This window comes from Saxophila tyrrhenica (assembly GCF_035928015.1).
Source record: "Saxophila tyrrhenica strain CCFEE 5935 chromosome Unknown scaffold_8, whole genome shotgun sequence".
NCBI lineage: Eukaryota > Fungi > Ascomycota > Dothideomycetes > Mycosphaerellales > Extremaceae > Saxophila > Saxophila tyrrhenica.
Genome location: NW_027041740.1, coordinates 678,336 through 700,563, shown reverse-complemented (window position 1 = coordinate 700,563; position 22,228 = coordinate 678,336). Strand labels below are relative to the sequence as shown.

The 22,228-nt window shown below is 55.4% G+C and overlaps 9 protein-coding genes across 9 annotated transcripts; 3 read left to right on the top strand and 6 right to left on the bottom strand.

Annotated features, from left to right (window-relative positions):
- Nucleotides 1-2,609: 2,609 nt before the first annotated feature.
- LTR77_005598 (uncharacterized protein) lies at nt 2,610-3,902 on the bottom strand (the record flags this gene model as incomplete). The annotated part of the gene is made up of 2 exons (XM_064802842.1): nt 2,610-3,776; nt 3,831-3,902. 2 exons carry the CDS (start codon nt 3,900-3,902, stop codon nt 2,610-2,612), a joined length of 1,239 nt encoding a protein of 412 aa, XP_064658967.1.
- A 276-nt stretch (nt 3,903-4,178) lies between these two features.
- Nucleotides 4,179-5,048, bottom strand: LTR77_005597 (uncharacterized protein; the record flags this gene model as incomplete). Its single annotated transcript, XM_064802841.1, has 1 exon — nt 4,179-5,048. The coding sequence occupies one exon, from the start codon at nt 5,046-5,048 to the stop codon at nt 4,179-4,181; it is 870 nt and encodes a 289-aa protein (XP_064658966.1).
- Nucleotides 5,049-5,330: 282 nt separating this feature from the next.
- Nucleotides 5,331-6,013, bottom strand: LTR77_005596 (uncharacterized protein; the record flags this gene model as incomplete). Its single annotated transcript, XM_064802840.1, has 2 exons — nt 5,331-5,821; nt 5,890-6,013. 2 exons carry the CDS (start codon nt 6,011-6,013, stop codon nt 5,331-5,333), a joined length of 615 nt encoding a protein of 204 aa, XP_064658965.1.
- Nucleotides 6,014-6,592: 579 nt separating this feature from the next.
- Nucleotides 6,593-7,367, top strand: LTR77_005595 (uncharacterized protein; the record flags this gene model as incomplete). The annotated part of the gene is made up of 2 exons (XM_064802839.1): nt 6,593-7,279; nt 7,341-7,367. The coding sequence occupies 2 exons, from the start codon at nt 6,593-6,595 to the stop codon at nt 7,365-7,367; spliced, it is 714 nt and encodes a 237-aa protein (XP_064658964.1).
- A 1,275-nt stretch (nt 7,368-8,642) lies between these two features.
- On the top strand, nt 8,643-10,577 carry LTR77_005594 (uncharacterized protein; the record flags this gene model as incomplete). Its single annotated transcript, XM_064802838.1, has 4 exons — nt 8,643-8,718; nt 8,781-8,937; nt 8,998-9,206; nt 9,265-10,577. The coding sequence occupies 4 exons, from the start codon at nt 8,643-8,645 to the stop codon at nt 10,575-10,577; spliced, it is 1,755 nt and encodes a 584-aa protein (XP_064658963.1).
- Nucleotides 10,578-11,364: 787 nt separating this feature from the next.
- On the top strand, nt 11,365-12,955 carry LTR77_005593 (uncharacterized protein; the record flags this gene model as incomplete). Its single annotated transcript, XM_064802837.1, has 2 exons — nt 11,365-12,885; nt 12,935-12,955. 2 exons carry the CDS (start codon nt 11,365-11,367, stop codon nt 12,953-12,955), a joined length of 1,542 nt encoding a protein of 513 aa, XP_064658962.1.
- Nucleotides 12,956-13,207: 252 nt separating this feature from the next.
- On the bottom strand, nt 13,208-14,436 carry HMT1 (Nuclear SAM-dependent mono-and asymmetric methyltransferase; the record flags this gene model as incomplete). The annotated part of the gene is made up of 3 exons (XM_064802836.1): nt 13,208-13,686; nt 13,742-14,079; nt 14,174-14,436. 3 exons carry the CDS (start codon nt 14,434-14,436, stop codon nt 13,208-13,210), a joined length of 1,080 nt encoding a protein of 359 aa, XP_064658961.1.
- A 318-nt stretch (nt 14,437-14,754) lies between these two features.
- Nucleotides 14,755-18,666, bottom strand: LTR77_005591 (uncharacterized protein; the record flags this gene model as incomplete). The annotated part of the gene is made up of 2 exons (XM_064802835.1): nt 14,755-16,582; nt 16,913-18,666. 2 exons carry the CDS (start codon nt 18,664-18,666, stop codon nt 14,755-14,757), a joined length of 3,582 nt encoding a protein of 1,193 aa, XP_064658960.1.
- Nucleotides 18,667-20,502: 1,836 nt separating this feature from the next.
- On the bottom strand, nt 20,503-21,435 carry LTR77_005590 (uncharacterized protein; the record flags this gene model as incomplete). The annotated part of the gene is made up of 1 exon (XM_064802834.1): nt 20,503-21,435. One exon carries the CDS (start codon nt 21,433-21,435, stop codon nt 20,503-20,505), a length of 933 nt encoding a protein of 310 aa, XP_064658959.1.
- Nucleotides 21,436-22,228: the final 793 nt, after the last annotated feature.

Genomic DNA, 22,228 nt, shown 5'->3' with positions numbered 1-22,228 from the left:
CCGTTAGATACACTGTAAACCGCCCATGCAGATCTTGCCGCTAGGAACGGGTGCTGGGATGAGGTCCGGCGGTGATACTGATTGTGCTGTTGGATCTGGTTCTGAGAGCGTTATCCTCCGTATGTAGTCAAAGGCAGACTGTTCTGAATCCAAGAAACTTGACGTTCTCTGACCGCATGGATAGCTTCGTGGTGAGGCTGAAGGGCTCTGGATTTCTCTTTTTATGTTGAAGGTTTCGCCGCTGACAGCGTTGCAGCGATTGGTCTGACGGTTTGCAGTGATTTGCAGCGATTGGTCTGACCGTCCTGGGCTGTTTGAGGTTCGAATGATGGTAGGTATGTAGGTCCATGTGGACGTCGAGATAATTCAAGGTTCAGCTTCCACGCACCATAATGCTCTACATCCTCATGCTGGTAGGCGTTGGAGCAGCTGAGGAGCTCGTGCTTGAGATATTTGTCTCGTGACTGACAGAAGCGAGGCACTGTTCACTGATGAACAGGTGTCCAGCAAGCGGGCGGAGGCAAACAGTATGCTTGTACAAGCGTCGTCGATATCGAATGTGGTCCGCCGGCGCCAGGATGACTCAACGTAGACACTGGTGAATGTGATGTTTCCTTGGCTATTCATGAGTTACTAAACAACGTTGCAGTCTGTTTCAGTTCTCGCAGACCCACCTCCATTGCTGCTGCTCGCCATCCTACATACCTCATCCAGCCACTTTCCGATCGCGAACAGATACAGATCCACAAGCAACCCTTCAGCTTCGACCTCAAACGTTGCGCGACAGCTGTCTGGACCCACGACAAGATGTGTCTCTACACGCAAATCATAAAATGGACTTGCGGCCACACCGACGGAGGCGAGTTCGTGGAGCATTGTGATGCGGCGAAAGAAGCCTCTGTTCGCGAGGGACGAAACGTTATGTGTGCGAACACTGCATCCCCATCGAATCCTAACGTGAGTGCGCCGCCGGGATGCTTCGAGTGCCCTGTGTGTGATCCTCCATTACTCGCGGCCAAGAGTAAGCGTTGAAGTACAGTTACCAGGAGAGAGCATGATTGTTGTGGATACCGAAGAGGCTTTGGAGTACTGGTCCACTGCCGTGGTTTCTTGTTTCTCTATGCGATAGTTTGGCGAATAGCTTTGACCTTGCGTGATCAAATCTGCACAACCTTGCGAGCCTCAGTGAATGCGTTGCCAGGTAATGTTCCAAAGGTGCATTTCCTAGTGCTGTCGTGTGGCAAAAAGTGACCCTACGTTCACCATCATTCCTCAATTCCGTGTACAAATTCTGGTGGTGTGCCCGAACCGACTCACGTGTCGATAAAGAACATGGACAACGTCTTTCTCACGCATATAAAAACTCAACTTACCTGAGCTCTCAACTCCTGCCTCCCTACACCAACAAACCTCGACCACAACGACCGACCAGCTGTCACCAACGAGCTATCTTTTCTAACAGCAACCAAAACCCACACCACAATGTGCAAGTACACGCCCACGCTGGAGTACGGTTGTGGCCACTTGTCCGGCGGGCAGTGCGTCGGGCAGTGCGAGGCAGCCAAGCAAGCCTCTGTCCAAGAGAATCGACACATCGAATGCCCAGATACATCGGATCAATCGGTACCAGACCTGACAGTGCCCCAGCATTGTTACGAGTGCCGCGTGTTGGGCACACGCACTCCTCTCACTACCAAGAAGAAGGAGAAGCCTTCTGACCAGTGAGGGGGCTGGAGGTGTGGTTGTGAGTTGTGAGAAGACTCCGGATGTCATGTGGATTGGCTGGACTTTTGGTTTCTGTAGTAATTGACTTGACAATGTACCGGGCTTGTTGCTGTTCGTCTCAAGGGTAATTCTGTAATGCTCGTTGAGGGGATACTGATGCTCGAGATGTCGATGACTGGTATGGGCTGGCATGCTCTTCCCGGTCACTAGTCTTTGCTGCTGTGTGAGCGATCTTCTGTTCACTTCTGCAAGTCTGTCGCCCGTACTTCAAGCCCCGTGACCCTTCTGCTGAATGGTCGTTTGCTGATTCCACTCACTGGTGACTAGAATGACGGCTCGTTGACTCGATGCAAGTAAACGATGCGCGCGAGCCCATATATCGGAGTTTGTGCGTCGTGTCGTCATGCCATCCTCGAAAGCAACATCTTCATACATTCACTACACCATCAATCTTCTTCTCGGAACTGGTTAACCTCGACGTACCAACGCACCAACACACCAACACCTGTTTGACGGACACCAATTCCCAGAACCCAGAGACAATGTGCCAATTTCTCCGGAAGTGCGTCTGGGCTTGTCACTGCGAGTATGGTGGCCAGTTAATGAAGCGATGCGCTCCGAAGCAGGAGTCCTTCGAGGCAGGACACAAGCCTGCTGTCTGTTCGGATACTACGCCGCCTGACCGCCTGGATATGTGCTGCCCGCAATGCAAGCCGCAGAGGCCAGAGTGAGGGGCGCAGAGGCGTCAGAATGGTGCTTGAGGCTCTCCAAAGGGGCTGCTCTTGTGGTGGGAGAATGCTATGATCGGATTGGCATGTTCGCGTATCATGGCGTTTCGTAGATCGATATTCCTGTATTCCTTTGCGGCCATGTCGCTGGGTAGTTCACTTCATATCGTCATCGTCTGGCCGAGATCTTCCTCTCCGCTTCCGCATACTGTCCCTACGGTTGGCACTGCTCTCCATGCTGGTCCCAATGCCAGAGTCCAGGAACACGTCTGCGTCTTCGTCCTCATCGTCTGCTTCTATCGCTCTAATTGCTGCTTCCGGAACAATCAGAGTATCATCGTCTTCTTCCTGCTTGATCTTCGGGCTTTGGTAGCGTAATGGCGCTTGCTTGCTGGGGGTCGGGAAAGTGCGCTCTGTATCGGAGAGCTGAGGTATGGCATCCTCATCGTCCTCGGCCTTGATACGAGCAATGTCTGATCCCTCTGCTTTGGCTCCGGAAGGTTGAGGAGGTGCCCGCAGGTAGAAGGAAAGGGCAGCCCAGACCAGTCCTGCAAACACCATCTCCGTAGTCCAGAAACCCGTGATGAAGACTGCAGCACTGATGATGCGATGATTGTACATTAGCCATCTCAACCCAGTAAAGCGAGCCTTGAAAAGTGCCTTGGCGGAGTAGATCTGCATCCTATGCGTGCTTTGAATGTCGAGTCGCATTGACGAGGGCACGTTGCGCCACCCTCTGGGAAACTCGACATCTTCCCACATCGTAATCCGCATCTTGTCTGCTTCGCTTCGGAAGCCAAGAATATACCAGTGAAGCTCCGTCAGCCGGTAGAGGTACTCAACCGCGATCGAGCGATATGGTAGTATGGCCGGCCGTCGCGATCTTGCGAGTCGGTTGTCTTCTTCTGCAGCTCCCGGCACGATGCTGTCCTTCACTGGATCCACTATTGTCCCAGCCGCGTACATTGTTGCCTCGAGCATGAAGTTGCCTGCATCGCGGTTCTCTGGTGTACGCGGCATTTCCAGCTCCACGGCTACATCGTATTTCTGCAGGCTGACAAGATCTGGCGAGAGGGTGACGCTTCCGTATGGGTTCGCAGCTTGGTCATGTCTGCTATCGGCACTGTGGTATACGTTGTCGAACTGCAAGTGGATTGTCCGCTCGAAGCCAATGCGAGGGATGTAGTTCCAGTAGAAGAAGCTGTACGCCAGCACGGCGAAGCCGAACAGCAGCAGGCCGGAGGAGATGACGAGGAAGGTGGTGAGGTATGCGCGTATGGCTGTCGTGGACAGGACGATGTCGAGGGGTTTGCGGATGAGGTACTACGGCCTGTTAGCGGACGCGTGGTAGATGGCGGGCGGCTTTTCCATTCTTACCTTGATGTAGCCGATGAGGCCACCATATTCTCGCTCATCCTTCGTCTCGCGTCGGTATTTGGCATCCATCATGCTGTCGTTGCTCCGCTGGCATGTTGTTTGTTTGTGAGGATCAAGAGAAGTGACGTTGAATCTCGAGATGGACTAGCTTTGAGCTCGGACCACCTTTCACATGCAACTTGCAGAACAATTCAGCATTCGTTCCGCCACACCACTTCACACGAATACACTATCCGTGCCTTGCGACTGCGTCTACCGACAGGTGTGCTGGAACCAAGGGGCAGTGTGGATACCGAATGAACAATAAAGTCATGACTGGAAGATTACGTGGACAGCAGTCGATACATTCTACAACTTCGACGGAACCCACTGCGGCTGTTTCTTATCTGCAAACGCTCTCAACCCGATTCCCAGGTTATCTCCGTCCCTCAATGCGGTCCCATACCGCATCTCAGTCTCCTGGCTCGCCCGCTCCACACTCGCTTGCTCCCAAGCCTGTCTTAACCCATGGCGCGTCACGACAATGGAGTCCGGGCTGAGATTGGCAACCTTCGACGCCAACTCAACAGCCTCATCGACCAAGCTCTCATGCGTCTTCGAGACCTTGTTCGCAATGAGGTACTTCGCCGCCTCTTGGGCGCTCAAAAATCGACCGGCCATCGCAACCTCGCTTGCAACAGTAATGCCAGCCAAACGAACGAGACGAGAGAGGCCGCCAGCTCCAGCGTATAACCCGCGCATGGCTTCTGGTAAACCGAAAGTCGCGTTCGGGGACGCAACGATCATGTCGCAGCCCAGGCATATCTCGAACCCTCCTCCCATGGCCCAGCCGTTGACAGCCGCGATAACCGGCTTCTTGCCTGATCGTCTGCTCACGCCCATGAAGCCGTTGGTTGGGTGTACCAATAACCTCCTATCTGGCACCTCTACCTTTTCTCCTCTTGCCTTCTTTTCTCTCAGATTGGCAAGATCTCGTTGCTCGATCAAGTCCTGTCCAGCGCAGAATGCCTTTCCAGTTCCCGTGATGACTGCTACTCGGAGCGAAGGCTCGGCGTCAAACCATTGGAGGAGCGCATCGGCTTCCCAGTGAGAGGCGTACGGAAGCGAGTTCATGGCTTTGGGCCTGTTGATCGTGATGAGGAGGACATAGGGTGCTGGGTAGGAGAGGATGTAGGTGGGTGTTGCGGGCGGTTGGCTGAAGAGCTTGGGGGTCGACATGGTGGGCAACCTAACAGTGGTTTGATCTAGACCTGTTGTTTGTGCGGACCCAGAAGATGCCAGGCTTACAATGAGTTGCGAATGTTGAAGGTGAGATCGCGTGGAGCTCGAGATGGAGCGAATCTGGGGTCGAGTTGAGCCGAGGTTGAACGCAAAAAGCTCCCGCGGTTGCCTTCACCTTAATCTTCAACAGCTTCAACACCCGGGTCATTGTTGTCTTGCATAGCACACCGAATTCCGACAACAGCGTAGATTAGCGTGCCGCCAGAACAACACATCGAACTAAATACCAAAGGTAAAACTCGCAAAGCTCGCGGTAGTATCAATAACAAGCTCCCCCTCTCTAACAGGGACCTCGAATCCATCATAGAACTCATCCAACAACTCTTTACTTATTATCCTCGCCGAATCCGCATTCATCTCAGCCGCCCTCCTCTCTTGGATCCGCTGCCAGAGCACATCCTTGGGAGCCGTCAGATACACGAGTAGCCATCTGGCCCCGTGGTCTTCGGCGAGCTGCTTGTACGCCTCCCGGTCCTTTTTGGCGTAGAAGGCACGGTCTAGGACGATGTCGTCTTCACCTTTGGCTAGGAGACGCTTAGCTGTCTCAGAGAACTCGACGTCTGCTTCGTCGGAGAGTTTCTCGTGGTCTTCCTCTGGGTAATCGATGCCGTAGAGGCCGTGGTTGGATGCGACTATGCCGTCAAAGGAGACGCGTTTGAATGTTGGAAGTTTGTCGACGATGGCTTTGGCGAGGGTCGATTTACCGGAGCCTGCTCGTCAGCTCAGCATCGCTCTCTTGATGGCGACCGTTCATGTCGTTGTTGACGAGGGTACTCACCAGCGCAGCCACAGACCAACAATACAACCGGCCGCTGATCGGATTCAAATCGCTCCAACAGCGGTTTCAACATCCGTGCCCTTCTCTCTATAGCTTCTGCTTTGCCGTCGGTGGATTGATCCATGCTGGGCTGGTAGTTAGACGTGATGGGCGGACTTTTGGTGGAACGATCTGTCTATCAAGCAAGTCTCAAACCGGCGTGAGGCTGAGCATCTGACTCATATCGCAACACAATACATCCCAGTGATTCAAGCACAATACATCCCAGTGATTCAAGATCTGTTGTGTGTGAAGCTTGTTGAGGTCGTAAACGAACGCAGCTTAAGGTATAGACATTGTCTTCGTGTATTGGCTCTTCTTGGTGTAACTTGTGCAGACAACTACTCACGCTCGAGCTCGCCTGCGCGGTATACGCCGCAAGCAACATCCTGCCCAATCTTTGGTCCCATAAGCGAGACCACCCGCTGCCAAAGAATGAATTAATTCTCGTCGCAAGGGGGCAGATCTTCAGCATGGGCCATCAACACCGACGTCACCTCGTCTCGCTGGAAGTTGGATCTGTTTGATAACGGACTTCTACATATACATGCCAGGTGTAACGATTCTGAGAAGATATCTGTATCACCCGTCCCTAGCCATCAATTCATCCGGCAGTATCGCCATATCAATAACTCCCAGACCCACGACAAGGAGAGCAACAACCATGCCCAAAGTCAAATCCACCAGCCGCACCAAAACAGCCCGCAAGGACCCGATCAAACCAAAAGACAAGGATCCCAAGAACTCACATCTCTATACCGACGACAACCCATCGACAACGATCCAAGGCACCGGCTTCAAGGACAAAGAGGCCGCGGAGCGGACATTGAAGCTTATTGAGAGAAGATCCCTCATCTATCAATTCCAGACCGTCAACACGATGTACAACCGCGCCAAACACCATCCCGCGATGAAGAAAGCCGTCGAAGGCAGCGCGGGCACAGCCGACATGCGCGCCGCGATGGAGGTGTTCAGGGAGTGGCTGGACGTGACGTACCCGGCTGAGCGAGAAGCACTGCGAGCGGGTGGGTTCAAGCCGCTGCTCAGTAAGAAAGTCATGCAGCGGTATTTGGACCAGGTTGAAGGAAGCAAGGCGGTGGATGGAGAGGCGAAGAAATTTGCGAAAGTGTACTGCGAGTTGCCGCGAGGCAAGAAGCTGGGGAATGTGCTGGTGGATGAGATTAAGCCTGCTGATCTGGATTGGGAGCGGAGGCGGTATCAGGCGCTTGATGCGCTGGTGCCGAAGGGGAGAGAGGAGGATGCGGATGTGTGGAAGTTGAGCGAGTTGTGGAATGATGATCGGAGTGTGGCCGAGAAGCATTTGCAGTTGATTGCTTGGGGATGGAGTCCGGTAGCTGAGTCGAAGTTGCCTTGAAAGCATCATGCTGATATTGACTGCTTTGTTTCTGAAGGCCTTCGTTTCCTCTGCCTTCCTGTGATGCTCCGCAGCGATGCTGCTCTCCATCCTCGAGACCAGTTGAAGTATCATGTAGCGATTACCACAGTCAAAGGCAAGGCTACCACAAGGTAGAGCCAGATCCGGTGGTCGACCATCGATCGCACCGAGTCTTCGAGATAGTACGGCAGAGCGTAATCCGGCCGATTCGCATCCCAGTACTCGGTGCCATCAGTGAGTATATGCTCGACACGGGCTGCATCCATCGTCAGTCCGTCATAATACTTGCAAGCCCTTGGCCATGCCTCAAGGTGAGACCTCTCCTCGCTGTCCGGAATTGATGGTGATGCCATTCTCGATCCTGCGATGGTATCCTCTGAGTCAAGCTCACGATCCGGCCTGCATATCAGCGAACAGACAACATGATCAAATACAACGGGAGTGCAAGGCTGCCAAAACACACGAGCTGGCGGACTTGCTATTTGAGCTGCGGTCGCGTGCTGTGCCGCCGCACCGCCACTGCAGTGCCAGGCAGACTGGTCTCTCATGTACACATCTCCGTGGCCCTTACGACTCTGAATACCTTATTGTGATCAGTAGATCTGGCAGCACGAGCGGCGTACCAGTGAGAATACCACAGGGCGATTCTAGCCATGCACCTTTCTGAAGACGCGGAGAGCCTGGATCTTGTCACTTCGACTGCCGAAGAAGGTGCATGAAGTACCCCGGTATCCCGCTGCCGACGTCAGATAAGCGGTGGGCTATGAGGATAGCTCCATCTGAGGTGCATTAGCCAGACCCTGGGTCGACTCTAGCCTCTTGGTTGGACGTCAGGTACAGTGACTTGTAGAAGCCGGGGTACATAGGCGTAGTCCATCATGTTGATGCGTGTTTGTGAAGACGAAGGCGACGAGTGAAGTTTGCCTTGGGGACGATGAGGAAAGGGTGAGCAGAGAAGCTGTAATTGCACTCTTGGCTGACGGCAAAACTCGGCTCACAAGCCGGGCAAAAGATCATCGGTGGCTTCCAAGGCTCTCCACATTCACGTGCCCTGCTTCTGCTTCCACTTGCGACTTCCACGTCTTTCCTTCAATTCCTCTTCCTCCTTCCCCCATCTTCTCTACCACTTCGATATCCGACCCCGCCAGCACATATCCTTGCTTCACCTCACCCTCTAATCTATCCAGCAGCACTCCCCGACATCATCACCTCCATTCTAAGCCGAGACACTGCGACCTCGGCTCAGCGGTGTAGATAGGCCATTGATACTCGAAGCTGGGCAGAGGTCGACGTAAGAAAGGAACCGAGACCAAGGGATATGGTACTTACACAACCAAGAGGACCCTCCTCCCGAGATCCTGACAAGTTTCCAGCTGCGCAATTGTTCCTGCTTGGTGAGTCTGGACCGCAAGCAACATTCAACGACATAGACATGGACGACTGACCACATGCACAGCTCTCGTAAGAGTAGCGGAACCAATCGCGCTCACCTCCATCTTCCCCTACGCCTGGAAGCTCGTCCTCAACTTCCATGTCGGCGGCAAAGACCAGGCCAGCTTCTATGCTGGCATCCTCATCTCGGCTTTCGCCTTGGCGGAGTCGATCACGGGGATGTACGTCTAACACATCTGAACACTACACGGAAATAGAAGAGACGGCTGACCGGGCTGCAGGTACTGGGGAGGACTTTCGGATAAGCTAGGTCGCAAGCCGGTGTTGATCATGGGATGCTTCGGTACGATCGCTTCCCTCCTTGTTGTGGGCTTCTCCATGAACTTCTGGATGGCACTGTTCGGGCGTATGCTAGGTGGTGCGCTCAATGGCAACATCGGAGTTGTTCAGACAATGGTCGGCGAGTTGGTGGTCAATCCGAAGCACGAACGTACGTCAAACTTCATCCCCCCAAATCTGGTTCCACTGATGGTACTGACTGTGCACAGCCAAAGCATACGCGGTAATGCCATTCGTGTGGTCTGTAGGAACGATCGTGGGCCCATCAATTGGTGGCTACTTCGCTACGCCGGTCGACAACTTCCTGGGCACTTTCTCTTCAGATGGACTGTTCGGACGCTTTCCGTACCTCCTGCCGAACTTGATCTGCGCCGGATTGATGGGTATCTCCATCATTTCAGCCTGGCTGTGTCTCGAGGAGACGCACCCAGACAAGCAGCCAGGAAGCGCACCGTCCGAATCGGAGCAGGAAGAGGAAGAGGAGCAGGAATTCTTCCGCCACTTCCGAGCAGACTCCTCTGCCATGACCATGCAGGCATCAGACACGACTCCAGGCGTCAATCTGACACAAGAGAGCTACGGCACCTTCAACGCCGTCTCCGAAGACGCCATCGAGGAAGAATGGGATCTCAAGCCGGACGGCACGAGCAGAACTCCGAGCATGGACGAAGGGACACAGCAGAAGTGGCTCACGAAGCGCGTTATCATGCTCACTATTGCTTTGGGGATCTTCACCTACCACTCCATGACATATGACCACTTGCTGCCCATCTTCTGCCAAGACGACCGAGCGACTGCGGGAGGCGAGGAGATGATGTCGATGCTTGCCGCATCAACAGCGAACAGAAATGGTTCTCTCGCTGGCGGTCTGGGTTTCAGCATCAAGGACGTCGGCTTCATCATGACTATCAACGGCGCCATCGCTCTGTTCGTGCAAGGAGTCATCTTCCCCGTCATGGCCAGTTTGCTGGGCGTCTGGAAGACCTTCCTGGTGGTCTCGATCCTTCATCCGATCGCTTACTTCATCGTGCCCTTCCTGACACTCCTGCCGCCGAACCTGGTCTTGCCTGGTCTCTACGCCTGCTTGGCAGTCCGCAACTGCCTCTCTATTCTCGCCTACCCGGTGCTCCTCATCCTGATCAAAGAAGCATCACCCGGACCCAGCTCCCTCGGCAAGATCAACGGCCTCGCAGCCTCCACCGGCGCCGCCTGCCGCACCATCGCTTCGCCTGTCGCTGGTATGCTGTACGGCATCGGCATTCAGATCGGTTTCACGGCTATCGCGTGGTGGGGCAGCGCCCTCGTTGCCGCTATCGGTGCGATCCAGGCCCTGACGATTGCCAGGAACAGCAAGGGCGACCAGCATCACGTCCGACCGGTCGCTCCTTGTAGATTTATGGGCGAGACGGACGAGCAGAGGGTGAGGCGGAAGAGGAGTGTGGTTCACATTCGCGTCAGCGATAGTGGGTACGCTAGCGAAGAGGAGGAGAGGACGCCATTGATGAGGCGGGAGAACGTTTGAGTGCTTTGCGAAAGGGAGTGGTTTCGGCACTCTGAGGGATTTGCTGGTGTTCACCGCACCACACGGCCGCGACACCACGACATTACGTTTCACGACCATTGCATTATACAGATACATGGTTTTGGGGGCACGACGGATCGGCCTCTCGGGATAACGGCGTTCGTTCGCGCCAGATGGGATATCTGGCTTGCTTGGGCATGGATATGGTTACACGGCGTTGTGAGCTCTTCAGCCAGCATGCTTCTTTAGCGTTCGAGCACATCTTTTACGAGCGTCTTGAGCGTTGCTGGTATGGCGTTTGGTTGAGGGACGGAGTGAGAAAGGCACTTGATGGGTGGTATGGGAACTGAGAGATAGTGCACTTAGGCGATCGTTCGGGTAGGGATGTACATGTGTATGCAAGCAAGTCGTTTGGATCCGCAGTTCTACCGATCATGATCGATGGAATGGTGGTGGAGTGTGTAGCCGTCAGTCGATCCATCGCTGAGACCTTGGAACTTGGCAGGTGGCCCACCACGCCACATGGCGCACGTGCTATACAGGTACCTTACCACTTCCCAATGGAAGCATTGCTCATTCCCTCATAAGCAGCTCGCAGCATGACACAGCTGGGTCCATTATCTGCTCGTCTGGTCTCTCTTTGATCATTATTCTATACCTTACACCCATCGCATTTGGCTTCAACTCCACCTCAAGTCAAGCCATCGACCACCGGCCTCAACATCAACCACATGACCTAACGACAACAACACCCTCCACCACCCCCACCACCACCACCACCACCACCATGCCCTCCTCCCCCGCCCCCTCCCTCCCCCACCCCAACAGAGCCGCCTCCGACTCCCGCCACCTCGCCGCCCACCACACCCGCGTCGCCCGCCCGCGATGGATCCTCCACATGCAAGCCGTCTTCTGGCGCGTCCTCATGTCGCTAGGCATGTTCTTCCACCGCATGGCCCCTCCCCGGCCACCTAAACCAGACTTCTCCCGCGTCATCCCGAGCACGATCTCGAACGGCAAAGCGGGGAATATCACGCTGAACTTCTACGTGCCTAAGGATTACGGGACGCAGAGGCGTTTGTGGACCGGGCGGGCGATGGAGGATGAGGAGGATGTGGGGGAGTGGAATGGGCAGATGAGGCGGTTGAGTAGGGGGTTCACGGAGATGAGCACGAGTTTGAGGCGGAAGGGGAGTGTGAGGCGGTGGGGCGGGTATCCGGTGGTGATCAATTTTCATGGCGGAGGGTTTACGCTGGGTTCGTCGGGGGACGATGCGAGGTGGTGTGGGACCGTGGTGGATGAGGTCAATGCTGTGGTTATCAGCGTGGACTACCGTTTGGCGCCGGAGTGTCCTTTCCCGACTGCGGTGGAGGATGGCGTGGATGCGGTGTTGTATGTGCACAATCATGCGCAGGAGCTGGGGATTGATAAGACGAAGATTGCTCTCTCTGGATTCTCCTCCGGCGGGAATATGGCCTTCACAGTCCCGCTACGCCTCTACGACGAACTCCACGGCTTCCCCCGCGACGACGTGCACTCGCCCGCCCCTACGAACCGACAAGCCAACGAACGCGCCCTACACGGCCAAGCGCTCACAACCTCCCCAACGACATCGTCAGAACACTCCACTCCCTCGTCAAGCGACTCCTCCACCAAAGTCGAAATCCTCGACTCCCCCTCCACCCCAACCGCCAAACCCACCTCCTCCCACTCCCACTCCAAAACCCACCCAACCTCCACCGTCAAACCCACCAAAGCCACCGAAGAAATCAAACTCGCCTGCCTCATCCCCTGGTACCCGCCGGTAGACTACACCCGCACCCGCGCCCAACGCCGCGCCACCTCCTGCCGCGCGGACCAAGAACTCCCCGCCATCTTCACGGATTTATTCGACGAATCCTACCTCCACCCCCCGGACACCATATCCATGGACTCGCCCTACCTCAGCCCCGGCGTAGCCCCTTCGTCCCTCCTGCGCGCCGCGCTGCCAAAGGAAATCATTATGCACACCTGCGAATGGGACATGCTTTTATCCGAAGGCGAGACTTTCCGCGAGCGCCTGGAAAGCGACGACATCGGCAAGAAAGTCTGGTACAAAATGGTCGAGGGCGTGCCGCATGGCTGGGACAAGGCGCCGAATCCGTGGAAACCCACGCCCGGGGTGCGAGAGCATTATCTTGGCGCGTGTAAGGAGATGCGGCGGGTGCTGTGGCCGAGTGCGGAGAGTGGCGGGAAAAGGCCGCAGATGGAGCGGGAGACGACGGTGGGGCAGTGGCCGACGGCGGCGCCGAGGGGGAGTGTTAGTGTGGTGAGGTAGGGGCTCGCTACCTAGGGATTGTGTTCTGGTGTTGTAACAGCGTTTTGAGCGAATGGCGTAGGGTTGGGAGAACAATGGGGACAAATGTATACAGCTTTATACCTCAGTTAAGACGCAACGCAAAGCAAAACTTGAAACTGCACCTGTTTGAAAGTTGAGAGGGTATCGACATGCTTTTCACCGCTCTATACAAGTACACTGGTCAGCGAAGCTAAAGCTGCGACCCACGCTCCGGGAATCTCTATGCTAAGGTTCGTCGACGTCGTCACATCGTCACATGAACACTCTCCTCCCCATCTTCCCACCACTCTCACTAACACATCTTGTACTCGCAATGCCCCTCGGCCGTCCTCTTCTCATCCCCGGTCTCCAACTTGTAGTCCACCACGACATCCAAATCCCTCCGATTCCCCTCGCTCGGCTTACACCCCAAACTCCCCTTGACCGTCTCCCCGGCCTCGACCGTTAACACATCACTCAGATAGAAGACCGTCTGCTTCCAGTGCGTGTATTTCGTGTGCGGGCCCGTGGAGAAGCGGATCGGCTTGTGGCAGGCGGAGAACTCGATGTCGAACCAGGCGATCAGGGCGTGGATGTAGTCGGTGCGGCGCACGGACATGTTGAAGGGGAGGTGGAAGGCGAGGTCCCCCGGGGTGCAGGTGTAGAGGTCGAGGGTGAGGACGGCGCAGGGGTCGGTGACGACGGCTTTGAGGTCGACGGTGTCGACGAGGGGTTCGGTGAGGGCGGTCATTTTCAGGGGCGTGTAGTCGAAGCCGTAGACTGAGTCCCAGACTGGAATCATAAGGTTAGTAAGGAGGCTGGGGCTTTGCGTGGGTGTGGTGCGTACAGCCAATCTTCTCGTCCTTGTAGTCTCCGTCTTCGATGCCAGCCATGAAGATGGTCGCCTTATCAGGGAAGATCAACCCGTTGCCGTCCTTTCGAAGATACCGATCGCGCGCCCACAGCACCGTGTCCAGCATGCTCTCGTACAGCAAAAAGTAGCCCATCCACTCCGAAATGATAATGTCGACCTCCGGGAACGGCAGCTCCACCTCCTCCATCTTCCCCTGCAACAAAGTGATCTTGTCACTCATCCCATTCACCGCCACAATCTCCTTCGCCTTGACGATGATCGTGCTCATATCCACCCCGATCACATGCTTCGCGCCCGCCTTCACCGCAAACCTGCACCAAACACACTCGTCAGCGAACCCTCCTCTCAAACCGGCGCAGCATGTGAAAACATGTTTTCTGGAAAAAAGAGTGAATTGTGATGTACATGCTCAGGATGGATGTACCGCATCCCACGTCCAACACGACCTTGTCCTTGAAGATGTGCTTGTTCTGGTAGATGGCGTCGCGGTAGGAGCGCGTGCGCACTTCGTCCTTTAGCATCTCCTCGTGGATGCCGTGGTGGTTGTAGCTGTTGAAGTAGTGCACTTCGCTGTGCGACATGCCCGCCAGTCGGTCGTCCGATTTGATGTTGCCGGCCCCGGTGGGGAGGGGGCTTTTGCTGGTGTCCATGGCGGTGGTGGAGGACATGGTAGGAGAGGTGGTGAAGTTGTCTTGAGGGTTCAAGTTTTTTGATAAAGCTAAGGCCTGGACCTCAACTGACTAAGGGTCTGCGGGCCGTTGAAGCTTGCTGCCACGTGCTAGCGTGTGCTTGGCGAGGACGACAGTCTTCAATCATCATCACCTCAACAACAACATCTTCTTGACTAAACTACGGACACTATATACCGTTTAGACACCACGAGACTGTATAGCGAATGCAGCATGTGATGTCAGACGGAGGAGATGCCACAACGGAGTAAGCTATTCCACGCAGCAGTCGCTACGTCAAGCCTAACAACAATCCACCTACCTGTCATTCCGCCTTTCTCTTCCAGACCCCGAAGCTCTTCCCTTTCCTTTATCCCGTCTTTGTCTCTCTTGCGGCGGTTGTCGCGGTGACTGAGGGGGCGGCTGCGGACTTCCTTGCACGAACGGCATGCCGTAAGGACCAGGAGGCGTGAGGAAGGGGCCCATACCATATGATGGTATACCGTACTGTGGCATATTGTACAACGGCATCCCGTACGTCCCCGCAGTGTACAGCGGCATACCGTGAGACAGCGGTGCTGGTACGAACGGAGCTGGGATGGTAGGCGCCGGTGGGGTCGGCCGGGATTGACTGATCATCTCGTCCAAAGCCGCCTGCGTGCTCTTCCTGGACTGCTCGAACGTCCGCCTCAACGTCGCGGCATCTGGAAGCTGGACTTCGCCGGTCCAGCCTGTGTCGGCGTCACGCTGACTGTGTGGTTCTGACGTCTCTGGAGACCTCACGATGGTTGGACGAGGTTCGCTGCTGGGAGATCTCACAATACTCGGACCTGACTCGCTCTCTAGCGATCTCGCGATGGTTGGACGACCTGGCTCACTGGCAGGAGATCTCACGATGATTGGATCTAACACGCCGCCAGGAGAAGATTCAATGTCTGGCGCAGGACCACGCAGGAGGGCCTCCGGATGCGCGCCGCCGATGTCGCGAAGGACCTCTTCTCGTGGCGTCTTCACACTGGCGGTATTACGATCATTGTCCTCGCGCTCATCACCATCCTCATCCTCATCTTCATCCGAGCTTTCAGATGGCGACTGTCCAGCACGCTGACCTGCGGATGGATCCGTGGCTTGTGCCGCCTCATCTTCGTCCGACGATTCTTCCTCCTCCGACTCTTCCTCCACCTCAGGAACAAGACTAGCATGAAAATTCGACTTCTTTTCCCGCTCCGGCCTCTCGTCAACCTCATCCCCCCGCCCCAGCGCATCAACCCTCCCCGCAGCCTCCGCCCGAGCTATCCTCAACCTCTCCACCCCTTCACGGATACTCCTCAACATCCGCTTCTCCTCCTCCACATCAATCTCCCTCCCCATCCAATTGAACTCCCTCGCGCGATCATACCAGTACTTCACATGCGGCGCCAGGTGGAAATTGTCCACCTCACAGATCCCCCACGCATTCGGTGCCGCGTGAGCGACTTTGTCAAAGGTACAGTAGTCGACTGTCAGCTTGATGATGCGCTGCATGAGGCTGTTGTACTCTTCGGGCATCTGGCTTTCTGGGGTGGGACGGTCGCGCCAGTTTTCCGGGTATGGGTTGGAAGGATTTCTGGCGAAGAATGTGGCGTGGTAGGGGTCTGCTCGATTAAGTGCTCGGACTCGGGATTCGGGGAGTCCCGATTTCGAGAGCCACGTGTTGAAATTGGTGGGTGGTGTTGGAGATTTGGGGGGTGCATTGGCTGGATCCGGACCCGGTGTCCTGCTGCTTGCGCTCCCTCGCGCTGACTCAGGCTTCAGCACATCCTCGACCGCCGGAAGTAACACTTTCCTCGGAACCCTGCTCGGACCCTCTGGAACCCGCTGCGGTGTCTCCGGCTTCGACGGCGTTACAGGCTGTTGTGGTCCCTGAGGTGCTTTGCTCTGAGCCGCGCCTTTCGTAGGAGTCGTTCCCAGAGACGCTGGCTTTTCTAACCTGCTCGAAGTTGATGATGGAGTTGTAGGTTGACGGCTGGAGCTGGATTTGCTGGCTTGCTTTGGAGTTCGCTTTGGCTTCGGCATTTTGGAGGAGGAGTAGATGGGGTTGTTGAAGAGGAAATGGCTGAGGATGTTACTTCGGCTGCTTATAACTGTTCCCTGGCGTTTGCAGTTGCTATGGAATACAGGCGGCTATGTCAATGACGACTGCCTGACTCGAAGGGCTGGTTGGGTGCTCGAGGCGATACAGCAAGGTTTGCAGTATGCCTTACTGAGTGGTGCAAACGACCGCAGTCAATATGACATATGACGATTTGCCAGCGCTCAAAGTCACCGACGACCTGGTTCACATTCGCACCACTTCGACCAATCGAGTCTCACCAAGCGAGAGCCTCGTGGTATAGTGGGTGGGCTTAATCAAGAATCCCTTATGAGCTACATACAATCTGCACAAGCACAAAAACAACACCGCCTGCTGCCCATCTCACCCACCAACCCAGCTCACGTAGCCCTCCCCTTCCCCTTTCCCTCGTATCCGTTCCCCTCCGGCGGCTTCGGCGCCTCCCGCTTCGGCACCAACCTCTCCTCCTCTCCCTCCTTCTCCTCGCCTCTCCTCTGCTCCGCCTGCACCTCATACAACCGCATCATCCGCTTCTGCTCCTCAAGCTCCTTCTCCTCCTTCCCCGCCCTTCTCTTCTCAGCTTCTGCCGCATACCTCTCCATCAGCCGCTTCTGCTCCTCAATCTCCTTCATATCAACATCTCCGAACCCCTCCATCCACTCTGTCTTCGGCTCTGGCTCCTCTGGCTCGTCTTCTTCGCCGGTGTCGAAGATCTCCATGAACTTCGTTTTTCGCCCTCCCTCCCTAGTGGGACTGCCGATGCCGAAAGCTTTCCTGAAATTGGGGAGCTGCTCGTTAGGACTGCGATCGCTGAAGCCCGAGGCGACTTCGCCCATGATAGCATCGTAAGCCTTTTCCTCCGCTTCACTGCCGAAGAGATCGCTCTGTATGCCGTAGGGGTTTGGGAGGAGTAGTCGGGGTGCTCGGGAGGGCTGCGAGTACTTGCCGCGGGTTATGGGGTTGGACTCGAGATGGCCCATTCCTGCGAGCATACCTTGATTGGGACCTATGCCGGCGAGGATGTCCTCTTCGTCGAGCATTTCGGCGTCGCTGTCGGCGTCGTCATGGTCAACGGGCGAGGTATTACGCGGCCGTGAGCCGCTGCGCCGTCCATATGGACCAGGGGAGGGGGATGGTGCCCCAGCCCGCCCGCCGCTCGTAGGCTTCTGCTCCTTTCCTAGCAGAGCTTTAAGCTGCGCAGCATACAGATCGAGCCCAGATTGGTTGCCAACCGTAGCGGCAGCCTCGCGGGACGGCAGTGGGAGCTCTGGTCGCACGTCAGACATTGGCGACATCGAAGGCGCTTCAGGACTCTCCCGAGGCACTTCTCGCTGCTCTGGCAGTCTCGCAGCACGTTTAACAGTATCAGTAGCAGCTTTCACCATCTCCTTGGCCGCGAACTCGATCGTCTCGAACATGTGGTCCCAGTCTGTGTCGGCAGGGTAGTTGCCCTGGGTAAACAGATTCGAGGCATCGGCTTTCCACCGACTTGCGCGGGCGATGAGGTTCATGTTCTGCCTGCTCAGAATTTGCAGATTCGCGCGCATCTCGTTGGGCGTGAACTCGTTTGGTTCGCGATCATCGAAGTGGCGGTACTGCTCGGCTAGAACGGGGAGCTGGCTCACGATGGCATTGTAGTCGTTGAGTAGCTGCGGTGCTTGGGGTTGGCGGTTATACAATGCAGCCCCTTCCTCTTTGGAAAGAAAGGTGGACTTCTTCAGCGCTGGGGTGGGTCCAATTGGGTTGGAACTACTCGCTGGACCAGTATGTTGCGAGTCCCTGACAGGATTGAGCAGGTTGTCGATAGAATACTTGCGATCCGGTTGCCGGGTTGGAGTCGGGTTCAGGAGGTTCTCAATCGACTGCTTTGGCACTGGCTTGCGCTTGACCTTTCCGGCGGGTTGTGGCTGCTCTTGCTGTGGGATTGCAGATGATCTTGCCGGACGCGGAGGAACTTGAGGGGTACTACGTCGCGGTGGAGTAGTGCTGTACAGCTCATCAGCTAGAGATGGCGACCTTTCGTGGGGTGGAGCATTGGCGGGAGAAGTGTTGCTAGAGCCATCACCCGGCCATGCACCAGGTACCTGACGGCCGGCAGATGATTTGCTGTCCTTGCTGTTCCTGTTAGATTTGGGCATTTTACAGTATGTCTTGCTGTCTCGAGTACTCTGTGGACTACAGATGCTTTGTAGGAGGTAGCTGCCTTGACTGGAACAAGAAGGTAATGGAAGAGAAAAGTCTTAGAGGCCTCGCAGATCTTAAACAGCACATATACCATACCTAAGCCTCGTTGTTTGCTGTGTGCGACTATTACTCACAGTGTTGACATTGTGTCGAGTCCTAGTGATGTTTGCGCCACAGGGACAATCCAACAGGGTCCGGCTGCTTCTGATACAGAGCGCGAACAGCTTCGTGCCATTAAGCGATTCTGCTGAGGTCTCTGGACCATCTTGACCATGAAAGTGTCGCGAGATGTAAGATATGCTGCCTTGCCATTAACGTTACACGGCATCCTCGTGACAACCCAAGGAATCGGGCTGTCTTCCGGGTAAGTCCTACTCGTACAGTGGTACTAGTCCAGTGGTACTGCGCTCGGCCAGATGTGCCCATGGGTGTGACGACCAGGGACAGTGAGATGGAGCTATCACTCGCAGGCGTTCTTCGTTGTGTCGCCTTGCTTCAACAGCATAGTATAGGGGGCGTTGAGGTCGAGCCGTCAGTTGGCAGTCGGTCTCTTACGCACGTATGCTTTTGCCTTTGTAGCACGAGTCTTGTATCGTTAACGGTGTCTCTGAAAACACCTCGTCCATCTCGAAGTGAAGTCAGGAAGTGGTGGTTTCGAATTTGCGAGACGCCCAACGCCAGATGCATCTTGGCGAACGTGAGCTAGCGCGTCTCGATTCCAGCCAGTAAGATTCGTGTCTCGCAACTCACTGCATGCTTCAAGACGTCCTCCTCTCGGCCTCACCCTTTTCCGATGGCCACTGGCGACAGCCCACAATATGTCACAGCAGTTCCTTGGTCAGGTGTTTCTGATGAGGCTGATAGCCTTCGCCATGGAGCAACGCAACTCCTATCCTTGAGGCAGTATCATGGCGCAAGGCTACAGACGCATCTACCTGGCACAAGGCTCTATGGCACCGAAGGACCTGGACTTTTTTCGAGCTGGCCCAAGCCGGATAAGCGAAGCTAATCGATATGTACTGTGTGGCTTTGAAGTGCTGCCGCACACTTAAGCTGAAGGAATCGAATCGCTTTCGACCCTCTCGTCCATGTGGTGGCAGGATGCCATTTTGGCAGGATCTGTATGCACTGTGCTTATATTTCAGAAGCTACCTACCAAAAGCCACAGCAACAGCACTGCTGTCGAAGGCTTGGTACCTGCCATACCCGTCAGGCTTCGCGATGGCATAAGGTAGCCTTGCAGCAGCTCGCCATATGCGGACACGTTCAGCCATCCAACTATGCCGAGAGAAGCTCAGGAAAACATCACATCCTACTGGTCAAGCGATGGGATGACCGTCTTTCTTACAAGCTAGCCCTGTTCGCTAGTAAGACATGTGCGTTTTCACGGCCCTCGCAGTGGATGTGGCTACCCAAGACGTTCCGACTTCCACCATGGGCGCGCTGCACAGCTCTCGATAGGGTCTTGGCCTGAAATACGTCCTGCGAACGCGAGTGGGGTTGTGTTGCTGTTGCTTGGGATGCTGTAGCTGCTGCTGCATAGGCATAGCGATTAGAGGGGCATGTATAGGCTCACGTTGGAATCTTTTGACATTATTTACTACTCTGATTGTAGCCACCAGCTTTCGTTTTCATAACAAATGCAACAGCCCTTCCGAGAACCCCAGTATCCAAAACTCCATCCCATCGCTTTCCCCTGTAACCGCGAAGAAGACCGCCCAACCAGCAAACACCGACCACCCTCGCAATGCAATCTGTACAAACCACCATCCCACTCATCCCAACATCTCCTACCACAACCCCGCCACTCCCCCAAACCACCCAAAACTCAACACGGTCACCGCCGCCATGCCCAACATACCCCAAATCGTATGCCGCGTCATGCTACTCATCGCCCCGCTACACGTCGCACACACGTAGTCCGCGATGGGCGTGTACTCCTGCGGCAGATACATGCCAAAATAGAACTGATTCCAGGTCCCCAGATACCCCGCCCGCGGACTCGCCGTGATATCCGCTTGCGCGTCATGGATAACAAGGGTATACGTCGCCATCAGCAGCGGCTGGGTGGCGGTGGCTTGGTACTTCCCCACGTCCCATATAACCTCCTGCGTAGGCCCGGTGACCGACGCGTTGGCGCTGATGGTGTAGGTAGCGCTGTTCTGGGAGCAGGAGGCGAGGATGTCAATAGCGGAGGGGGTCCTGGAGAGCGAGGTGTAGTTCCAGGCAAAGGTGATGTATTCTTGCCCCGGCTTGGAAGCGATTTTGTAGTATTGGGGCCCGGCGATGACGTTGGGGGTGATCATGGAGACGCCGCCGGCGGGGAGGCGGTTATCGAAGGTTTTGGTCGTTTCGTAGGAGGTCTTTTTCGTGGTTTTCTTGTTGTCGTCGTCGTCTGATTTGCCGGTGGTTTTGCCCGTCGTTTTGCTGTCATCGCCGCTCTTGGTGTCGGTGGCACTGGCGCTGGCGCTTTGGGTGGCATCGTCGCCCTTGGTCGTCTTTTTGGTGGACTTCTCAGTAGACTTCTCGGTGGTGGCGGTATTGCCTTGCTCGGTGGAGAGGGAGAGGGCGAGACTACTCTGCTGCCGTCGTTCTATTGCCCATGTTGTGTCTCGTCTTGCTACTGCTCCTGTCTCTCTGGGCTGCCATGACGGGGGCCAGGGCCATGCTGAGGCGGCAGCTGTGAAGAGGAGAAGGGATGAGGCGAAGCTGCTAGGCCGCATGGCAACGACTGCCGACTCTCGAGTCGGTATTCAGCCCGCAGTCGCTGGTATATGGATATGCTGATGCTAGACGTTGGTGTTGCGCGTCCTTTCCCAATGCCCCAACCCAAAGTTTAAACGCCTGGCTCTTTCCCTGGAAGTGCTGAAGTGCGGGTGATGAAGCGAATGATCCGGAAGGTGCGTTGGTGTGATGGTGGTTTCCAGCGAGTGTATTGTGATTCGATTGAATGTGACAGCGAGAGTGTTGATGTGTCTCGAGAGATGGTGCTTTGGACACAGTAAGAAACAGACGATGACCAAACTAAGGCAGGGAGGCGTTACTCCACATCGAACATCCCTGCCGCTCTATTCTAAGGTTGGCCCAAGAACCGACGGTGGCAACGTTGTCCTTCAACTTAATCCATTATTCAATCTTCCATACAATGGTAAAAAGAACTACCCCTTCCAATCCTCCTCATTGCCATGCTGTTGATTGATTCAAAAGTGCCTTTGGTGCCGCTTCTGAACTGCAATGGACGAAAAGTGTTGACGACAACACAATACGAATGGTCGACGGTCCCCTCGAACGCCACCCATCGCCCGCAGCAACCATTCCCGTCCTGCATGCACCACTGCACTTGAGCCGCGCGGGGCTCCGATGTACATGTACCTCTCAAGAAACAGAAGGTGATGAAAGGGATTGATGTGAAGTAATGTTTCTCAGCGAAGACGACACCTGAACAATGCCGTCTGCCTGACATGCTGAGCGCAGTGTAACCCGCAAGCTCGTCGTAGATACATGACATTCCCTTCA